This window comes from Syngnathus scovelli, chromosome 21, assembly GCF_024217435.2.
Source record: "Syngnathus scovelli strain Florida chromosome 21, RoL_Ssco_1.2, whole genome shotgun sequence".
Classification (NCBI taxonomy): Eukaryota; Metazoa; Chordata; class Actinopteri; order Syngnathiformes; family Syngnathidae; genus Syngnathus; species Syngnathus scovelli.
The window spans coordinates 7,058,622-7,080,189 of record NC_090867.1 but is presented as its reverse complement, the minus strand read 5'-3'; the positions used below and the strand labels follow the sequence as shown (position 1 = coordinate 7,080,189).

The following is a 21,568-nucleotide window of genomic DNA, read 5'->3' as shown; positions in this document are numbered from 1 at the left end:
CATGCATTTATGCATCGCGTATGACAACGTGCAAAGAGGTCATCGCTCAGCCACTCGACAGTAATGATTGGCTCTCGCGCCTTTGCCAAGCGCGTGAATCAATCAATCGCCACATAGATGCGCTCTGGCTATTCAATTCCGAACGAGCGGCTTCGTTTGCTAGCCAGCTCGGATGGCGGGTAATTACCGGTGGATAATAATAGCGATTAGCTTGTTTTTACACTTGTAATGCAAAGAGGACAGAAAGGAGAGATGTCAAATAGCGATGACTTTGAGTCCGTCCGGAAAACAAAGCCGAAAGACGCGTTCGCATCTCGCTGCATTTATTATGTATAGATACAAAAGCGTGCATGCAAGCTAACGCTGAGCGCCACCAATTTAAAGGCAGCGGAAACATGGGCAGATGTGGCGGGCTTGTAAAAAATTCAACGAGGCTCCGAGGGCGGAGTGCGAGCGGCGAGGAATCTCGAGCAGTAATGAATCCCTGAAGGTATCAAAACGTGATTGAAAAACACATGGCGGCGAGCAAATTGTCTTGGAAACGACGGAGTGTGTCACCGAGGCCAGAAAAAGACTTTTAATAATTCACACGCTTGACCTTTGTTGTAGCTTGCACGAGAGCACTTTCAGCTTAAACTCACTTACCGCAGCAAAAAAAAAAAAAAAAAGTTAAGGTGCTAATTTGGTTAGCTAGTTTGCTAACTTTCAATTTTATATAAGCGCACACACATGCTGATTGATATATGTAATTATGGTGATAATTATCTTTTTTGTGCGTCACTGGAATCACCTTTGACATCAACTTCAAGCACGTCCTTGCCGAATTGAATAGTCTGCACAGACGCCGTCATAACAACAAACTTGACTTCTTTTAGTTATTTATTTTCTTTGCATGCGTTATAATGTAGAGGCCAATGTTAATATGTATCCCTGAAAGACCTTGGCGCTGGAACGGCCGTTAATAAGACATCCACTTCGCCCACAGCGCATGAAGTGCTGCATCTCAACTAAACGCAGATCAATATGTCAAGGATCCGACGTCAGCGCTGCCGCCGCGCATCCAAGGCCAATTTCCATAGTTTGGGAAACTGTTTTATGCTCTAAGTTTTTCATTCCATAAGACCCTCTTGGGTAAATCTCGTCGAGTGACCACCAGTATAAAAAAAAATGAAAATTCTTCACCTGGGATTAACGGCTAGCTTCATTTTGCTTTGTTGCCGCGTCAATGTGGACGGCATTTAATAACGGCGAGGCGCATCAAATCAAAATGCGGCTCGCTAATGAAATATACATATGCTCCTATTCAACACCTGTGCCTCTCGGGTGCGTCTCGCAAAAAAAAAAAAGGAAGAAAAAAAATTCATATTCACCTCTGCAGATTAGCAGAGGTCAGTGGACGGCAAGAATGGAAATCAGCTCTTAAAAATTCATACTGTGTTTATTCCTGATGTGATTTCGCCGCTATCACAAGACAATGCATATGTGATAAGATGGACTGGTTTTATTTTTCTCGTCTTGCCCCACCACAAAAAAAAAATATATATATATATAAAAATATACCCAAATCTCAGCGTGACCTTTACGCTCTAATAAATTCCTCTTGGCTTTGGCGATTAATTATACAGCTGTCTGATGATCCAAGTTTCGACGCCAGCTGAGAGTTTGCAAAAAAGTTCTTTTTTTTTTGGTTGGAGAAAACGGGTCACGCGGGTGTGCGTTTTGTTGTTGTCAGTTGGAGCTGGGTAATTAGACCATGTGGACTCGCTCGGAGACAATGGGATTTCTTTGGTTTCACAAAAAGCAACACTGACTCTGATTCAGTGTTTTTTTTTTCAGTGCAGATGATGTAAGAAAGAAAAAAAAACATATCGCCATTCTTACTGTTTATTGCTGCCATTTGACGGCAGCGTGAAAATTTGAGTAAGTCCAAATTTGCCGGTTAATTTATCTTATCATGAATCTGTCATTCGGTTTCTTAGCTTGTCATTTTTTAATTGGATTTGTTAGTTACACGAAACCCACACTGGCTGTGATTTTGTTTTTCTTTTTACCTTTTAGGAATTTGCCTTTCCATTTCTAAATGGAAAATATGATGAGATCAATTTTTGGGATTTTGAAAGCAAACAAGCCAATAATGTATTTTGCGCATGACATTTTTCTGACTTATGCCGTCTTTTCTACGCCGTCACTGTTGACACATGTGCGACGGCTCACTTCAGCTATAGACGAGCGTGATACAGACGTCTGTGGCGGACCCCGTTGCACACATTCTGTGAGTTTGTCATTCCACACACACACACACACACACTATCTTGGGTTTGATAAGCTGTGTGATCTGTTCACCATCAGGCCTGTCATCTTAATTTGGGGCTGTGCACATCGCCAAAATGCCCGCGGCCCCCGTCACGGAGTACAATAAAGACTGCAGCATCTTCTTTCGAGGTGGAAAATAGATGTGACTCCGACCATGAGACTACCTTCCCCGCCTTCAAAATGGAGCAAAGTTCTTACGTGAAGGAAGCCCTGGCAACACTGCTTTGATCTCACTTTTTGCAAATGCTAATTTGATCAAGTTGGCCCTGGTGAAATATATCCCTTTTAGTCCGGCCTCCCAGCCCGGGGGGAGTGCACAAGGCGGCCAAGCCTCTTATTGAAATTGCCATCTTATCAGACGCAATATCGAGAAGACATCACTTCACCAAAGCGCCGGTAATAAGTCTCGGTCAAGTGAGGTGCTTTCATACGTCAGCCCCCTCGGCGTGCAATTGAGTCCTTTTTCTATTACTCGGATATTTGGGAGATAAAAATGGCGTCTGGCGGACGCCGCGGGGGGAACAACTGGCAGGGAATCGTCTGGAGAGTCAACACGCGGCGGCGCGCCTCATGCTAATATCTATGCTTTTTATTCTCATGGAGAAATTAGTCTCAGCGGGGCATCGATATCCGCGCAAAGAGGAAACGAGTTGTCCTGCCGATGGAACGATTTCAAGGACGGCTGGGGGACAGAGCGGCGCTGTAGCCTAGCTTACGAGCACCTGTCCAAAATTCTGTGACTGAGTTCATCTGTTGAAAAGGCCAGACTCGCGCTCTCCTCCGATTGCCTCCCAGTAAGCGATCTGCGGGGATTCCTCAGACTGATCTAGCCGGATCACAATGGCACCACAGAGGAGGACCCCCCCCCCTTTCTCTCGCCCACTCGATGATCTCTTCCACACTCCAGCAGCACCACGGTGCCTCCACAGTGGGCCGGGTTAATGCCGTCTGAGGATCACGAGCCATTTCGCCGTACCGACTATTTCAATTCTACCATCTCACTGTCTCTAATCCGATTGGACCTTGGAAATACGTGCGGTCACGGGCAAGGCAAAGCAGCGCCGCTTCGGGGCGAGTATCTTAAGAAAAGCGGCGTTTTGGTGAAAAGCCGCCTTACCTGTAAATACGAGCTTTAGTCGACTTACAAAGTGGTGATCGTTTAGAAGTTGAGCTCGGTTGAAAATGAGAACGCTAGCAGCTCGGGGATTTTGCGTTTGTGCTCCAAAGAGTTCTAGCATCAAACATGATCGATCGGGCTGAGCTGATAGTCGGATTTGAAATGCGCCACCCAGGGACAAATATTGACAAAAATTGTCCCCCCCACCAAAACAATTAAAATTCAACTAGCGACTTAGCGCGCAGAGCACGCAACACACGTGTGTATCCCTCTTTTGTCGCCGCTAATGCAATTACAGGCACGGCGTTAATGGGAGTGAAGATAGCGAGCGCCGACGTGCAATAAGAAGAGGAGATAATGAATACTATGTGGGATTCAGGCGATAAGGCGGCAAGGCGTAGCTTGGTCGCCATACTAATTGTCGTGAGAGTTTTGTCATTGCGGCTTTCAATAACGTCACTGCTGAAATCTTGGGGGCATTTTTTGGAATATAATTCAAAGACGGCGAGTGAGCTGCTTGGACTCCACCTTCAAAGTCCAGAGCGAGCCAGTGAGAAGGATGTGGAATATAAAAAAAAGTCAAAGTTATGAATTACAGCAGCTCTAATTGGCCCAGACGAGACACTTGGAAGAAATAAATAAATAAAGGAGACGGAGAGAAGAAGCTCAGCCTCGGGGCTTTGAGAGATATCTGAAACAGAACGCTGCCAATTGCTCTGTGAGTTCAAGCAATTAGCTTTAAGCTAACCACTAACACTTTGGGATGAGTTTACTCTAGCTGTCGAGCGGCGGTAAATTCATCATCATCTTGTATTTGATCTTTTTAACTTGTCTTGGCTTTATTGCCGTCCCTGTGCTTCTAACTACCGAGAAGTCCCGCCTCCGGTGTATTTATTACAAACATGTCGGGAAATATGGCATAACAGCGGCGTGACCGCGCGAAAGATTCCGCTGCGCCACGACGGCGTCGCACGTTTTGGCTGACGGCCTCATATTGTCAAACAGCGGGAGGCAATTGCCAAAGATAATGGAGCTCGGAGTGAAAGATGGAAGCAAATAAGGCGTGAATGGAAATAGATTAGAACAGAAGCAGAGATGCTGGTCAATGTAGAGTACGAATACACATTAGAAAAATCACATCAACGCAATAAGCGTCACGGCTCAAAGACTTTTTTTTTTCCCCGGCCTTGCGCTCTTGTGTTATGATTCCATTGAACGTACGAGTTTGTCGTTACATTGCCTGCCAGGTGATATAAAATGAAATCTTAGGGAATGACAGTGATTTAGCAGGAGGGGATTTTTTTTTTTTTTTTTGGCGCACTAGCAATTTGATATAATTTCTTCTTGAGTCATTTCTTTCGCCTCTCCTGGACGCTAACTGGGTTTTCTGATGACTGCTTGGTGAATTACCTGCCAGAATCATTGGGCTAATGGCTTTTTAATCACCTCCCCAGCCTGCACGTTCAACCACGACAACACCGTGTAACCAAAACTTCCCCTTTGAGCATCACTGATTATTACGTAGCATTCTGTTAGCATAGCTTGACTGTACGATCATTTCATTATAAACAGTTTCCCTCCATGTGTGGTTAAACTTTGCAGATCTTTGTTTTTCTATTTCTAGAATGGCATACATATTTAGGAGCAAGGTCAATTTTTTTAAATGACTTGTGGGTTTATTTCGAAGTTTGTCTCGATGCGGTTTTTCAAATTTGAAGACTTCGACCTTGGCAGCAAACTAACAAAGGACAGCCGCGCTGTCACTTGAATTTGTATGGAATGAAGGATGTCACACGGATGAAGGCTACCGGGCCCTTCGCTGCATTTCGGACCACCGTTTGCCCCACGGGGGTGTTCCATAATTCATGGAGAAGCCATGCACCTGTCACAGCAGCTCTGAGGAGAGACTTAGATCGGGTGGGACAGCGCTCGGTTGAGGGGCAATTATAATGCCCGTCCGACATCCGAGGCTACTTCAGCCTCTCGACTCTTTAGTCGCATCTCGCTGGGGGGGTCACGGCAATTGACACCGTACAAAACGTCTATTTTGCCATGTCAGTGATAAAAGTAGGTCAAGTTTTCCCACGCTAAAACTGCATATCCTTACGCTATGCTAACTAATTAGCTACAGTAAAGCACAAATTATTACAGTACTCAAATCAATTTTTTAGGTACTATTTGTACGTGAAAAAAGGGGGCTCAAATTTTCCGCAGCTTTTTCACACTTGGTATGTCCAAGCAGTTACTTAATAGCTCGCTGTTTTCGTTTCAATTGGATCATTAGCCCCCCCACCCCCCTTTAATACACCTTCAAGCTTCTCTTGGTCGCTGGAGGCAACGATGAAAAAAAAGCAAAAGATGTTAATATGAATTCTTAGGGCAACGGGTGATATCACAAAGAGAGATAAGTTCTCTAAGTACCCTGATTAAGTGCCAATGTGGCTGCGGGGCCCATTGGAGAAATGAGACGGAGAATCTATTTTCAACCTTGCTTATGGAGTTTATCGTTTTATTTCCCTCTTCTCGTCACGCCTTAAGTTTGTATGGAAAACATACTGACTACAATCTCGCCAGCTTGCCAAAAATCAGACGCTTATTTGCTTTGTGCTCTTCAAGGCGGGGTGCTTCAAATATTGACAAAGTGAGAGGAAATCACAAGTAAGCTTCATTTCCCTTGACGGGCACATATGAGTGTTTGTTTACTTTTTATCCAAATGGAGTATTAGGACTCACTGGCCGTGCATTTTGATCTGCATTAACAAAATTGGAAGCAAAATGTCTGCTGAAGAATATCAAGTGAACTTCTTGATTGGTGTCCCCGTGCGGGGGAAGTAATGGTCATAATTATTATTTTCATGTTTGGCTGCAGCAGGCTGACTCATTTACTCAGCAAATGTTTGTTCAAAAATAACACTCAAAACAGGCATGGCTTGCAGAATTCACAAAATGAAGCCACAGCTCCCCCAAATGATTTCTACAAGGACTATATTCCATTTTAAGTTTCTATAGCATGTCAGTTTTAAAAATTGAATTGAACTTCACACATGATGGCTAAAATTATCTCATTTGCATTTTTAGCTAAGTTCCTGATTATTTTCATTTTTTATGACATCAAAACGTAACACTTTTGCCTCATTTGAGCTGGGAAAAAAATGCATTTCAATACTGCCCTCTCGTGTCAAGAAGCATAATTGCAACCTTTTAGAAAACACAACAGGGTATCTTTAAGAGTTTTAAAGATGCTCTGTGGAACCAGCATATGGCTAATGGGCAAGGCCTGGAAAATCAGGGTGTGCCTGATTTAATTTTATTTGTATTTATTCATTTTTTCTTTCTCCTGTCCTGACATTGTATATTGAAATAACTCTGACTAAAATTAAATGTAGCTCTTTTGTTAGACAAAAAATACTGACTTACCATTACAGAAGTCTTTTCGGCTTTGTGTTCAAGACTTTGATTATGTCATCATCATCATCATCATCATCATCATCATCATCATCAGAGCTGTCAATCATTTCTCAAGCATCAAATTATTGATGCATTTGTTCTGCATGGATTATCGCAGGTGGGTAAGGCTTCTGTTTGATGCAGAGAAAAGTCTCTGAATGCTGCGAGAGGTCAAAGGTTGGTGTTATAATGAGCCTCAACAGAGACTGTTGATATTTGGTAAAATGGCCGATGGGCACCTGGTCAAGTATTCACATCAATGTGGGAAAGTTGGCACGATTCGTTTTCCTTCGGATGTGCTGAGTCAGCTCAGTATATTCAGCATCAGTTATCTCAATGTCATACGAGACAGATGCATCGTTATTTTTTCATCAATTCTTCAGTCTGTCGAGAACTTTTCAGTCATCATCTGAATCATTCTGGAAGGTCATCTTGGGTAGCTTGAAGCATTTCTATGCAATCTGTTATACAGGGTGTGGAGCTCTGAAGCCTCTTTGTGGCAAAATTACAACGTTCAAAGAATTAGCAACCAACCGACTCTCATTTTTGACAGTTCTTTGTCCTCATCTGTAAGTATTGCAATATATTGTACTTGCAGTTTTTACCTTACAATGCAAGATGGATGCTGAAGCCTCAAGCAGCTCATCCTGGATCTGGTGGGCTCAGCAATGTGGCATTTAGTGGCATTTCCTTCTGACGGGATTTGATTTCCGGTGATTATTTTGACACAAAATTGAAAAAAAGTTACCGTCTTCAGTCTCAATGTGGCCTCACAGTGGGATTTCAAGCTTTGCACACAGCATAGTGACGTCCAGGACAACCTTAAAGGGTACCTTTGGTCAACCTGTATAACGCAGACACTGATTTAGTATCAAGTAAATGCACAATATCAAAAAAGAAATAACACAACACCTTTTAGGGACAAGAGATATATAGCCTGAAACATTGCCGCTTGACAGGCACTTTTGCTGCCTGGGGAAGAAATATGGCGCCCCGGTTATGACGTCACAAAATTGATTCCGTTTTGGGGCGCCCCAATTAGGCCTATATACTACCTTTATAAGAAATCTATTATGTTGAAATTTAAGGGTAATGTGAGTAATTATTATTATTCCGTCGAAAGTTTTTTCGTAAATCACGTAAATCCGTTGAGAAAATTATTTTTTAATATATGGGGGGGGAGGGGCGGCTAGCTTGCCGGGCAACGTTAGCCTCGGCGACTATCGCGGGCATTCCCCCGCCCGCAGCGACAGTTTTTAATAAACTTCAGGGATTTGATTAAGCCATATTTGTAGAATAGAACAAATGTTAATATGGCTAATGACCAAAGGTATCCCTTAATGTGTTTCCGGTGACCAGAACGACCGCGATTTACAAACCTGACAGAACCCGGGAATCTTGACAGTGACGCCAGCTGCTCCGCTAACCATTACTACCGCCTAACTTGAGTATCGCGAGACAAATCAGAAGCGAGATTACCGTTTTGTTTGTTTTTATTTTGGTGTCGTAGGCTCCACCCCTTACTTTGAGATAATTTAATTTACTTTTTTTTTTTTTTTAAATTATAACATTTTTTAGTATGCTTTTCTACGGAAGAGGATTAGGGCCAGTGAAGAAAAAAAAAAGGGGGTGACAGGATTCTGACTTTTTTCTCAGAATTTGACTTAAAGAATTCTGATTAAAAAATGAGAATTCTCACTTTAAAGTCAGAATTCTGAAAAAAAAGTCAGAATTCTGACTATGAAGTAAGAATTCTGACTTTACTCTCAGAATTCTAAATTTAAAGTGAGAATTCTGACTTTATTCTCAGACTTCTGGCTTTAAAGTGGGAATTCTCATTTTAAAGTCAGAATTCTGAGAACAATTCTGACTTTAAATCCAAATATTTATGTTGTGGTAATGTAAATTGAAGATTTTTCAATTAAATAAGATTACTACAATAATATTAATTGCAGCTATTATATGTGAAAAGGGAAAACAACTTTGTATTTATCGCCATTACCTTCAAAAAGTATTTTTTGACCCTCTGCGCTCGCCTTACTGCGCTATTAAAACTGCGCTATACCGGAAGTACCGCCTCTTTTTCATCTTCTCTTTGCTAATACGGGTGAGAGCAACATTCTCACACAAACATCCATTTACAATCTTCATCCATCCCTTTATACCAAAACACACGACATCCCCACGTTTATATCGTCTAAAAACACCTTTCCTTAGCCACATTTTGACCCATCCATTTCTTCCATAAATCGTTTGTGTGCTAAATTGTGGCCGATTGTCTGACTCCGTGTCTTTTCTGTTCTTCCCCCAGCGTGCAGTCCGCTGACACGGCGCCATGGTAAGGAACCCAAAATGTCATTTTTAAACTTGTATTAGCTCAAAGTGGGGTGCATGAACGGGAATATAATTTCAGATTTAGGCGAGACTATCATCGTTTAGTCCAGCGGCAATAAACCGAAGCTAACACTCGAGCTAATCCATGGCGTCTTGTGTGTTGTATGACGTCATCCTTACGCGACAGCACAGGCTGGTCTGTCAACCTGCAAAACACCCATTGTTACTTTCCTATTAGCTCTCACATTTTTAAAATCAGTGATAGTTATGTTTCTAGAAAAAAAAAAATGTTCCAGCAATCTAATCAAGAGCAAGCCGTCCAAACATCTCAGGCTGCTGTGCCCGTGATGCATTTTCAAACTTGCCAGAGTAATAACGGACCAAGTGCTGACTTTCGGACTTTCACAGAAAGCTCAGTTCCACCGGTCCACTGACATCCATGACTTTACATTATGTTCTTTGAGAAATAAAATGTCACAGATGTCCCCTTAATTTAATGTTTTTTAATTGCAGCCTCGCAAGATTGAAGAAATCAAAGATTTCCTGCTCACAGCCAGGAGGAAGGATGCTAAGTGTATGTATAGAACACAATGTTTAAAACCCACAATTACAAGTGCTGCTTCTTTAAAGCCTGTTTGAGATTATAAACGTTTTTGTGTGTGCCCACAGCCGTAAAGATCAAGAAGAACAAAGACAATGTCAAGTTCAAGGTGCGCTGCAGCAGATATCTGTACACGCTGGTCATCACTGACAAGGAGAAGGCCGAGAAGCTCAAGCAGTCACTTCCTCCCGGTTAGTGTTAATGAGCACAAAATGACTTTGTTCCATCACATTGGTTGAGCTCACCTTTTTTTTTTTTCTTTGCAGGTCTGGCTGTCAAGGAGCTGAAGTAAATTTGTTATGTACAGAAAATTGTAATAAACATTGGAAAACTCAAGATATTTGTGTGGTTCTGTCTGCTCTGATGTTATTTTGTGTTGGTGTAATAAAATATAATTATTAGTTTCACACTGAGGTGATTTGGAGTCGGCAACTATACTGGATACAGAAAAAAAATAAATTGGCCTGCAAGAGAATATATTTGTATTTCCATTTTTATGCTGCTAAATATAAAAACACGAGTTCAGAAAGTGAATTAACTTGTAAATAAACGCCCCGCAGCAATGTTTTTAAATTGACTGTCATGTCCTCTTTTGTCCGCTGGAGGGCACCAAAGAATCAAGGCAAACTGCCATTTTTTGAACGGTGGCAATTGATGTCATTTTCGTAGTTGTCCGCTAGATAGCAGCAAAGTAACACATTTCTTACAATTTGCCCAAATGAAGCACCTCGTCTGTAGTCCGTGAAACTCCCCTATCGCGTCACGTGTTTCGCCTCAAAGCGTGTTACGATGCGCGCTCCTGCTGGTTGGTGGACGCGCATCGTGGATCCAAACACGAGATACAAAAGCTCATCGCTCCTCGTTATTTCCGAACAAGTGTGGGATTCAGCCGGACCAGAACATTCTCCTGTGTGTTTTGGACTCCCGTGGAGGAGAAGTGCGTGTCTTCACCACCACGCACGAAGCATGTTTACATCCCCGCCTTTGTCTCATCCGAGACAAGACTGACAAGGGGCTTTGAACTTTTTGGGGTGCTGGTTTATTACATTGCATCTCTCAGGGATGTCTTCTGCACGCGTGGATTACATCGCGCCGTGGTGGACTTACTGGCTGCACAATTTCCCGCACGTCAACCTGAGGTTGCAGCCCGTGGGCAACAGCTTCAAGCCCGACGATGAGAACTACCAGCAGGTCAGTGCCGGGGTACCAGTAGAATATCCACACCCACAAACCGGACAGTACATTAGGTACACCTGTGCACACAGTAACGCTATTTTTCCCCCCAGTTCAAAATGTAATCATGATTTCCAACTTGCCATAAATTTAACATGTCCAATACCTGAATGTAAACTACTGGTATGAAATATGATCGTTATTCTCTGTAAAGAATCATATTTTGAGGGTATAAATATGAACAAAACAAAATTTGAAACCTTATCCCAATAAACATAAAACAGACTGGTGTCCCTAATATTGTGTCTCCACTGGTATAATGCACATTGTATTGTATAATAGCCAAGGCAGTGCACCATGTGACGTTATTGTTTTTTGTTTTACTTAATAAGGGCCCTCAATTCAATTTAAGAGGGGAAAAACATAGCAGAGGGTCACATGACTGCAGGGATGCCTAAAGTTGCTGTTCTACAAAAAGAAGATGTTGGAAGTCATTTCACTTCCCATTTAGTCAAGTTCCCAACAATGTTTTTTTTTTTTTTTTTTTTATTAATGCAACTTAGCTCACAGCTAACGAGCAAGGCATGATCCCACTACTACAGCGATCCCTCGCTACTTCGCGTTTCGTTTATCGCGGCTTCACGACATCGCGGATTTTTTTTCTCCCAAATTAAAAAAAGATTTAAAATTCAAAATAAAACTTCTAAATTGAGGAAACATTTGTCTAACCTTTAGGACAATGTAGTATTGCTCCAAATGTTCATTTACATTCCTTTAGAATTCTGATGTCATTTTGATTTGTTTTGGTTTGCAAGCAACAATTGAATACACTTTTTAAATTCTTGATGCCTTGTGATTCCAGTTGGAAGGCCCTCAAGGAATAGGAACTAGGAATAAAATTTAAAATGAGATTGGAAACTTTATTTGAAGGCCAACCACGAGCCTTAGCATCTTTTTCTGTGGTGGCTACGAGGAGCAAAACAACCCTTCGACCTCCTGAGGCAAAACCAACAAAAAGGTCCACTCCATTGATGGGGGCTGGGTTGTATCTCTGCCTGTTCTTTTGTTGTAGACCCCCCCCCCTTCCCCCCCAGGTCACAGTGTGTGGGTCGCGGGAGATTTGTCAACGTTCCTAGAAAGAATCTCCTTCCAAAAAAAATCGAAATTGTTAAATTACGCTTAACAAATCGTGTCGCATTGAAGCTAACATTTCCTTCCTTCCGACTTCCTTCCTCCCCCAACTCGAGCACGCTTGCTTCACTGGGACTTAATGGCATCCCGGACGAGCGCACTGTGCCGGAAAAAAAAAAGACCCTCGTACCGTCCCTCCTCCCCCGAGGCATCGAGCGGAGCGTCGCAGAGGATGACGAGAGCTGAGACTGATGATTGGAGGAAGGGCAGGGGCAGTTTTCCTCGTAATGATGGCAGTTAGAGTCCATTTGTCACTCACTTGTAGAAGGAGCTTTACATCTCTTGTGGCCTGTAGTGATGATGTCATACTGCACTTTAAGAGACAAATAAAAAATGTGAGCAGATATTACCATCTAGCACTTTACTGGTGGCAACTACTGGCGAGTTTTCCGCCATAGTATCGGTGGCTGGTATCGGGAGTCTCCACAAGTACCCAATATTGCATGACATTTTTAGGACAGCTAACTGCCCAATTTTATAATTACGTGAAATTGAATTTCGGGACTTTCCCGTGACTAAAAAAAAAGAGAGGGGAATTCCGCAGCCGTGCTTTTTCTATGACCCACTCGCCACTCGTTTAGCTCCCGTCATACATAGGGAACGTCACTGTCCGCACTTGCCGCTCTTCTCGTCACAGATTTAGCACTGGTGCTATTCCACTTGCAAGCGACTTAAGCCACGTAGCAGATGGCGTGCTTATGTATTGATGATCATCACTTCTTAAGTATTGATTTCACTAGCTTATTAAATGTGTGATACTAAAATACGTATGGTGTAGTGAAAGTTAACGGAAGGTCGGAATTCTTGTAAGTGCTCCATGCAGGATGGCGTCTGGGCCGTGTCCGTCTCTGCACTTTGCTAGCACATCCTTTCCTGCTACATAATTTACAAGCCATTACAAGCTGGAGAAAAGAACCGTTGCTAACATCAACGACTTGGGAATTGTCCTTCGAAAATAGTTTTTTTTTCTTCTTCTCCCGAACAACAACAAAGAGGATGTCAACTATTCTTTTGACAGCTGAGATCAGCTCCAAAGAGAGCTCCATCCCATCACATTCCCTTCTTTCTCCGCATCCCCTTGGCTGCGGGGAATCACAAGACGGCCATTGAAGCGGGCCCGTCACATGCTGCTCCATTTAAATAGACATTTCTGGTTCCCCTTTTCACTCGGCGAGCTGCGCGTTACCATGGCGATGCACTCAATGTTTAACCCAAAGTTCTCCTTCCACACTAAATCCTTTTTTTAACCTTACAGTCTCGTTGGGCTGCCCTCGTGTTTGTTTTATGGGTCTATGTGACCCGTTGCATGTTTGCGTTGGGCAAAGAGAAGCGGCGGTTAGACAAGCTAAAGTCCAGATGTCAAGCTGAGAGACTAATTTTAAGCTAAAAATAAAATTGAGATTATTTCCATTGAGGTGCATGCTGTCATATTTATTTAACGGGTCAATATGACCCGCTGCATTTTTATGCAAATTGCAAATGCATTTTAATATATATATATTTATATATTCTCCGCCTCACAGTTAGGAGGGTGCGGGTTCGATTCTACCCTCTCTGTGTGGAGTTTGCATGTTCTCCCCGTGCCCGCGTGAGTTTTTTCCAGGCACTCCGGTTTCCTCCCAAAAACATACTTGGTAGGCCGATTGATAACTGGCTGGCAACCAGTTCAGGGTGTCCCCCGATGCCTGCTGGGATAGCCTCCAGCACGCCCATGACCCCCGTGGGGACAAGAAAACGGATGCATGGATATTTATATATTCCCCACAAAAGGTTTTTATGGGTCAATTAGACCCACAATATAACACAAAGGGCGTTTAATTCCCTCTCATTTGCAAGACTGATTTATGTTGAAAGTCGACGAGGTCGACATCATAGCCGTGAAATGAGACAGATGGAGCAGAAACGAGCTTCCGCGGTTCTTCTGCTTTCAAATCTCCTTGTCTTTTCTTTCTCACTTTCGGGCCGGCGTAATCCAGCGGATTCTCGCTATTTGGGGGTTTTAATCCAGCTCGACTCTTCTACAGGATGCATGACACTCACCATGGGAACATATGGCTCGGCAAATAATGTTAGACGCACGAGAAAGGAAATGTAACAAGGGCGGGGGGTGGGGGGTGGTGCTCAACCCATCTGCTCGCATTGGACGATCTATTTTCGTCCCGTCTTTCACAGAAGGTGGGACGAAGAGGAAGGGGAGGGTGTCGACGGGGGGATTTGTAGGAAGAGCAGAGCTGCTGAAGAGCAGCGACTGCTCGCCAGCTGGAGGCGAAGATGCTGGCAGGGAAGATGAGAGCCCCCCCAGTAAGCACTTGGCCTTGTTTCTGGGAGCCCCCCTCAGATGTGGAGATGATCACGGCTGGCTGTCTTCCTCACTGATCATTACTGTAACTCACACAAAGAAATCCCGATGGATTTTTTTACCGCCGCTGTATTCTTCCAACAAAGTCAAAAAAAATAAACCCAACCTTGATGAGTTAATTAAAAAACTTTTGATTTGAATGATGAACCAGGTTTGGTTTTTGGTCTCGTTCAGTCTCTGCTGTTTCTTGGATGCGTGGCGGCGACGGCGCTGGGCGTCAACCTGCTGTGTTTGGCCGTCTACCTGAGCTGCCTGTGCTGCCGCCGCAAGGATGACGACGGCGCCGACGAGGATACCAAGAAGCCGACGTCGTGCTGCGTCACCTGGTCGGCCGTTGCCGCGGGCCTCCTTACTTGGTACTTGATTCTATTTCCTCCTCGATTTACAAACACCTCAAATGCACGGTCTGATTAAAATGATGTTCAACCATACTGGACGCTTCATTAGGTACACCTCCGGAATCAACAATGGCAGCTGTGAGCTCACACCAGAGAATGAAAATGCGTTTTGTGTTCACACAAAAGATGAGCGGCTCCATCATCCCGCTCGTTCTTTCTCGCTCTCTCTCTTTTGTCCAAAGTAGCTAATTGAAAGTTGTGCGGCGGAGGCCCCGCTTGAAACCATGTGACGGTCATGTTGTACGTTTCGTTCGTGCTTTGCGTTTTCAGATGGTTTTTTTTTTGTCGTTTAATGCCGCCCTTCTACTTTTCTCTGTGACCTTTAAAGATGCGGCATGTAAAAGCAGCGATAATAAATTACGCATCAATTTGCTGCTGGTAATTGCTGAGTTGCTTTGGCGCAGGGGTATCAAACTCATTTTTGTGGCGGGCCGAAATTTATCATAGTTTCATTCAGATTTTAAAAAAATGAATGGTAGTAAAAAAAAAAAAGATAGCAAAATCTCTATTTTTAAAAGCAATTTTAGTATTGACACATGAAGGCTGGCAGTTTGGGTCAAAACTTAAATATTTCCTCAAGCCTCCCGAGTCGATTCGTGTTAGCCTGTACCGAGTTTTTTTCCGAAATTCTTTTTCTGCATTGTCATCCCTCGCCGTTGTGCACTGTCTGTGATGTTCTTTCTCTTTGGCTTAGACTCCGGCTAGGAAAGCACGCACCAGGCAAAAAAAGTGATGGATTAAGAAAAAAAAATCTTGAATAACGACTTTTGCCTGGAGTTAAGCCTGAGCATTTTTAGGATGTGCATAAAAGCAGATGAACAAAAGTGGAAGCAATTCTTTATGGCTTTCATTTTCGACTCCAAAAATATTGTGATTTATCGATGTTACATCCGTGAGTTCAAAAATATTTCTACATATATACAAATATAGTCATAATAAAAGCCATTGTGCTTGTCAATTCAAAATGACAAATAAAAACAGATCATTGTGTTTCTCTCGCAGCGTTGCCGTGGGCGTGGGTTTCTACGGCAACAGCGAAACCAACGACGGCATCTACCAGCTGACGTACTCGCTGTACAACGCCAACAACACGTTGGGCGGCGTGGACAACTTGGTAGGTGCAGCCTAGCGGTAGCCATTTTTCTCCAAATGAGAACGCTTAGAACCAAAACCCACCGACGCCCCCCACCCTTTTTTTTTGTCAATGGAGCAAAAGCACAAAACAGCTTGTGTGAACTTCACCCATAATTAGATGTGACGTTCTTTATTTGGGAATCCCATGCTCCGTGCTTCCCTGAAGGGACGGCATCGCACGCACGCGGTCCATAGACTGTTAAGAAGTTCTTCTCGAGCGAGACAAAGAGCCCAGTGTGCCCCGGTTCCCCCCAGGAAACAAGAGGGGGAACGGAGGCCGGACTTCTTTGTAGACCTGCTATGAAGGAGGCAAGACCTTGATTGGCCACAGTCTGGAAGATATGTTGATGAACTCTCTTGGAAGTGAAGGTATGGGGGGGAGCATCCCTGGAAAATTAGAAAAGAATCAGCCCGGTTTCATCGATTGACTTGACGTTTCGGCTTTCTTTATCTTCTTTGTTTGTTTACGACTTTTAGAGATAAAAATCACTCCCCCTAAATTGCTTTGCGCCCGGACCTGACACGCTGCCAATTATTGCTTCAATCACCACGTTCGGATGTTAATCCACTGGGAAACTTGGATCCATCCGCGAGAATCGGGTTGTTTGTCAAACACTTTTGTAATTTCTTGCACTATTTCCAATCGGACCGGCAACTATGACTGATTTGTGAGCTTCGGTTTCTTTTCTGGGCAGCGGAGGTATTATGGACCAAGCCAGTATAAATATAAATATAAAACCATTATAAATGCTAATACAAAATATATTTATATTTACGATTAAGCATGTGCTTCAGACTTTCACCACGAGAGGGCGACAGCGCAATTCAAAACATCAGCCCACCATCAATTGACTCTATGGCTCTTAAGAAAATGAGCGCTGAGAAGAATGACCATTTGTGTTAAATTATATTTACATCTATTTATTTTATAATTACACGACGAGAATAGCAAGTAATACCTCACACAACAATACGAGCGGCCTTTCCATTAGGCGCTAAGTAGCCTTTTTAATTATCGCGTCTCGCCGTTTCCTCGTAAACAAGCGCTCCCTCCGAGCAAAGTCAGGCGTAATAATTAAAGTCCGGAAAGCGCTTGGGTCGAGTAAATTTGGTCATTTGCCGTCCTCCTTGAAAGGGTCATTAGCCGCCGGCACACGCCGGTAAACATCATATCAATCTCACCGCTGCTACATGTGGCCGGATAATGATGTCTGGTGAAGCAGCATGTGGCTCCAGGCGTGAACCATCCATCTTATCGTGGTGTTGCTGTTGTTTTTTTTACGTCGTGAGCTGCAGGTGAGCACCACCATGAGCAACATGAAGAGCGGGCTACAACAGCACCTGGCCCGGCTGGACGAGATCTTCGCCACGCGCGGCGACTACGTGCAGACGCTGCAGTTCATGCAGCAGATGGCCGACAACGTCATCAAGCAGCTGGTGGGCCTGCCGGATTGGACCCAGGCCGACATGGACCTGGCGTCCGTGGCCAAACTCTCAGCCAGCGTTGAGTACTACAGGTGGCTGGCCTACCTGCTGCTCCTCATTCTTGACCTCATCATCTGCCTGCTAGCTTGTCTGGGACTCGCCAAGCAGTCTCGCTGGCTGCTCACCACGTGAGTCCAACACTCGGATGGGCGAGTATTGGGTTGATACCAGTATTGGGTACTTATAGAAACCGCCGATACCACTTTTGTTGTTTATAGTCTCCATCACTGTAGAGGCAGCTAGCTTACACCCTTCACTTAGCCTCTAGTTAGCAGCGTGCGTAGCCGAGTCACCGATGCGCAACGCTCGCTTCCTTTGGGGAGAGAGTTCACAGGGGCGTGAAATCCACCGGAACGTCCGTCCATCCAGCCACGCATCCCCCTGTCGCCCTCAATCGCTCAACTACGCACGGCCTACTAACCACAACACAAACCGGCGCCACCCCACGTTTATCTCCAAGCCCCTTCGTCAAGGGATGAATTCAACTCTCCAGCTAGCATCACCCAATTCCTCCCCAACAGTGTCATTAGCACGCCATTGACCTCGAGTTATCGTCCGATGGACTCGGGCTTCCTGTTTTAATGGTTCTTTCACTTACATGAGCTCATCGTTTGTCCTTGAGGGTGCAGAGAACAGCTGCATTTCTTTTTTTTATTTTATTTTTTTATTATTATCACAACTGGCTAGTGACATCACTGTTTTACCACCACAGGAAATGACCAAGTGCCAAATCTGAGCTTGATCTTGTAGATTTTTCTTCACTCTCATCATTTTCTCATTTTTGCTAGCTTCGTTAGTCCGCCCTACCTCGCTTTGAATCTATATATGTTTTTGAACATCCAATCAGGATGATGCTGTCCGGGGTGCTGACGTTGATACTCAGCTGGGCCTCGCTCGGAGCCGAATTGGCCGCCGCCGTGGTGAGTTTGCCCGGCATGCCATCTGTTTAAAGTTTATTTATTAATTTTTTTAAAAAAATGCAAATTGTTTGACTTTTAACTGGTGCCTACGGGCAAATGCGGGATCCACGCGTAACCACGGAAACGAGGAGAAAAGGTCTCGTCAGTTGAAGCGTGCACGTTTAGCGTCGCCATGGGAGCGTGCTTATCTAGTCGGTATGCTAATTGTCGCTTTGCATGCTAGTCATGTAGCATCGTAACTAAGTGTCAATCTGAATAGATTTTTGAAAAACATTTGGGTAGAGAAGTCAGGCTTTCAGTTTTGACATTCTTTTTAGGGCACGAGCGACTTTTGCGTGGCGCCTGACAAGTTCATCATGAGTCAAATCAAAGGCGTCGTCGGCACAGGTACGGATAAAAATAACGCCCAGACAAAACCTCAACTCGATAATGCTGACTCGTCATTTTGTTGCAGAAATCGTTCATTACTACATTTACTGCAACCAGACGCTGACCAACCCTTACCAGCAGGTACGCATCATAATAGTTAATCTATTTATTTTTTTTTTTTAAACAAATACTCTCTTGTTTGCAGCCTCTGACACTTTTCCAGAGATCTCTGACCACCATGCAGATCCAGATCCAGGGTTTACTGCAGTTTGCCGTGCCGCTCTTCCCCACAGCGGAGGTAACACACACACACACAGAGGAACACACACATTTGGCACCAGCAGTGATGTTTTCCACCGCAGAGAGACCTCGTGGGCATCCAGCGTGTTCTCAACTCGTCCGAGGCCAGCCTGCACCAGCTGACAGCGTTGTTGGACTGCAGGGGGCTCAACAAGGTGCAACCATGCGAAAAACGAGGAGGGAGGGTAGCGCGGCAAACGTAACGGCACGATGTTTGCAGGACTACCTAGACGCCATGGTGGGCGTGTGTTACGATGGCGTGGAGGGCGTGCTCTACCTGTGCCTCTTCTCCGTGCTGACGGCTTGTGCCTTCACCATCATGCTCTGCGCCATCCCCAGAGCGTGGAGACAGATTGCAAATAGGTCAGTCCAAAGGTCAACGAGGTCAACATAGCTGTAGAAATAATCCACCCCATCGCCCTCAGCGAGCAAGACTACGACGACATGGACGAGGAGGACCCCTTCAACCCACGGCGGAACCGAATGGGCTCGCAGAACCGGAACCACACCACCGTGCACAGCTTCTGCAGCTATAGCAGTAGCATGGGCAGCCAGAACAGCCTGCAGCCCCCCGCCCCCCCGCTGTCCGGAACCCCCATGGGCGACTATATGTGAGCACGTCCAAACCGTTGATGATGGTGATGTTCTTTGACTGTTTTTCCCCTCTCAGGAATCAGACGGCTCTGTTCGGTGGGAATCCTCGCTTTGAGAACGTTCCTCTGATTGGACGAGGCTCGCCGCCACCCTCGGTAAGTCGGGTCCCTTTTTCCGTGCAAGCGGACACTTGCAGATGGAGCGGAGGGGAAGTAACGTGGTTAAAATTTCATGGCAAGGTGAACATCGTTTAGCGTCAAACTCTCCTGGGAGACGACCACAATGTTTTTTTTTCACTCAGATATAGCAACATCGGTTCCGTTTTCTTATCCAGTCACGAAAAAGAAGTTATTTTAATCTATTTCGTCGCAATCTGCTCTCTCTTCGCCATGCATTCTGCTTTGCTTCTCCAAACTATGCTTCTTTGTGCTTGTTGCTTTTTGGCTAACAGCTTCTTTTGCTTCTTTTTTTTTTTTTTTTTGCTTGTTCGTCCGTCATTTCTCTTCTTCTCCATTTTTTTCAATCAACTTTTGAAGATATACTCTCAGCCATGTAGAGTCCGAGTAAGTCTTGTTTACATTCTACTCTTCCATCCCTTCCTTCTCCCGCCCCCCCTTGCATGGCCACCGGGGGTCGCTGTACTATGCATGACGATCACACTTATTGGTATTTTGTTATTATATGAATAATATAATTTCCATTCTGATCTATCGTGACGCGAACTTCTCAGTTGAGCAGCAAGGCTTTCTACATGCTTTGCAATACAAATGTCGCCACCTGGTGGATGAATATACGAATGTGCAAATTGGAATTATTATAAAATAATTGTGTTTATTTGTATTACCTTCAGCAGGTTCAACAAAGACAAAACTATTATTTTTTAAGCTTTCACGACTAATAATAATATGTTTTATTTTTTTTTAAAGTTCAGTTTGTACTATTATAGCAAGTATATCCACTCATGGTGTCATTTTGTTTCCTGGTAGTATTCTCCCAGCATGAGGGCCACCTATCTGTCCATGACCGAGGAGCAACGTCGGCATTTTGGCAACGACTTCCAAATGTGAAGTTGTAGACTTTTTCTTCAGGGAAGTGCCACCTTTGTGTTGTGAGCATGAAACTAAGGTGGGAAGACAATTCATGGACGTTGAAACGTGAGGAAAGACACAAATGTGCACATTTTTGTCCCCCCCCCCCTCACCCCTCCAAAAAATAAATAAAAGGCCAATCATGAAGCCTGAAGAGCTCAACATTTTTAATAACAAGCAAGGTGCATTAAAAAAAGTAAAATTTTCACATGCTTTTTCTTCTCAGTTGTTAGAATATGTGTCTTTTAATTCTCTACACTCATCATGTGTGCAAACTGCCGGACACGACGTGTAGACGCTTGTAAATGATTTGTACAACTTATTTTTTTAATCCTTGTGCCATTTTTAAATATAATTTTATTTGTTTTTACTACTCACTGAAGGGCCATTCATGTATATTTTTCTTTGCATATCAACTAACTGCCCTTTTGTATGACATCAGAACCACCACGTTCAGGTAAACGGTTTCTTGAAAGCGTTGGCTAATAAGAATTAACATGAGTAATAATAATAATAATAATAATTAATGCAGTTTTGTTTCAGCATGTCACACTGTGTTCAGGCACGATGCCTAATTCTGTGTGGGGCCAAAAAGATTTTGTGTCCATTTGTGTGTTAAATAAATATGTTTTTAGATACTGTGTGTGTATCTGAAATGTCAGTTTGTCTTCCCAAAATTCTTAATAATTAAAGGTATAATAAGCCAGCAAATATTATGCAATATGACTGCCACTAGGTGTCACTG

The 21,568-nt window shown here is 43.9% G+C and overlaps 2 protein-coding genes and 1 long non-coding RNA gene across 11 annotated transcripts in view; 2 read left to right on the top strand and 1 right to left on the bottom strand.

Moving 5' to 3' along the window:
• The window catches only part of rpl38 (ribosomal protein L38), a 46,855-nt gene extending 36,707 nt beyond the window's left edge, over window positions 1–10,148 (top strand). Inside the window, exons 1-5 of one of the 2 annotated variants that reach the window (XM_049760133.2) lie at window positions 8,897–8,984; window positions 9,189–9,215; window positions 9,725–9,785; window positions 9,881–10,003; window positions 10,079–10,148. In XM_049760133.2, the coding sequence (XP_049616090.1) occupies window positions 9,213–9,215; window positions 9,725–9,785; window positions 9,881–10,003; window positions 10,079–10,104 (213 nt within the window). In that variant the 5' untranslated portion in view covers window positions 8,897–8,984; window positions 9,189–9,212 and the 3' untranslated portion in view covers window positions 10,105–10,148. Of the gene's footprint in view, window positions 1–8,896; window positions 8,985–9,188; window positions 9,216–9,724; window positions 9,786–9,880; window positions 10,004–10,078 lie in introns of those variants that run through there. The other variant, XM_049760134.1, reaches the window with a different exon arrangement.
• Window positions 6,819–8,430, bottom strand: LOC125991755 (uncharacterized). Of its 5 annotated transcripts, none has more exons than XR_007489442.2 (5): window positions 8,257–8,430; window positions 7,626–7,721; window positions 7,483–7,570; window positions 7,117–7,369; window positions 6,819–7,038 (listed from the first exon to the last, which is right to left on the bottom strand). It is a non-coding gene; the product is annotated as an uncharacterized lncRNA (long non-coding RNA). The 5 variants fall into 5 exon arrangements; XR_007489443.2 differs by having other exon boundaries at window positions 7,652–7,721; window positions 8,257–8,426; XR_007489440.2 differs by having other exon boundaries at window positions 7,117–7,570; window positions 8,257–8,429.
• Window positions 10,149–10,575: 427 nt separating the features above from the next.
• ttyh2 (tweety family member 2) lies at window positions 10,576–21,464 on the top strand. Of its 4 annotated transcripts, none has more exons than XM_049758946.2 (14): window positions 10,576–11,003; window positions 14,710–14,891; window positions 15,936–16,047; window positions 17,358–17,680; window positions 18,400–18,472; window positions 18,790–18,859; window positions 18,927–18,982; window positions 19,047–19,139; window positions 19,204–19,296; window positions 19,362–19,504; window positions 19,567–19,752; window positions 19,812–19,890; window positions 20,272–20,298; window positions 20,722–21,464. In XM_049758946.2, exons 1-14 carry the CDS (start codon window positions 10,875–10,877, stop codon window positions 20,800–20,802), a joined length of 1,647 nt encoding a protein of 548 aa, XP_049614903.1. In that variant the 5' UTR covers window positions 10,576–10,874; the 3' UTR covers window positions 20,803–21,464. The 4 variants fall into 4 exon arrangements, with proteins under 4 accessions (XP_049614903.1, XP_049614904.1, XP_049614906.1 ...); XM_049758947.2 differs by having other exon boundaries at window positions 10,578–11,003; window positions 17,364–17,680; XM_049758949.2 differs by lacking the exon at window positions 20,272–20,298 and having other exon boundaries at window positions 10,578–11,003.
• Window positions 21,465–21,568: the final 104 nt, after the last annotated feature.

Coding starts and splice junctions, on each gene's coding strand:
- ttyh2 (XM_049758946.2), top strand. CDS start 10,875: ATGTCTTCTGCACGCGTGGATTACATCGCGCCGTGGTGGACTTACTGG. Junction 18,473..18,789: donor CCGAATTGGCCGCCGCCGTG/GTGAGTTTGCCC, acceptor CATTCTTTTTAG/GGCACGAGCGACTTTTGCGT. Junction 18,860..18,926: donor CAAAGGCGTCGTCGGCACAG/GTACGGATAAAA, acceptor ATTTTGTTGCAG/AAATCGTTCATTACTACATT.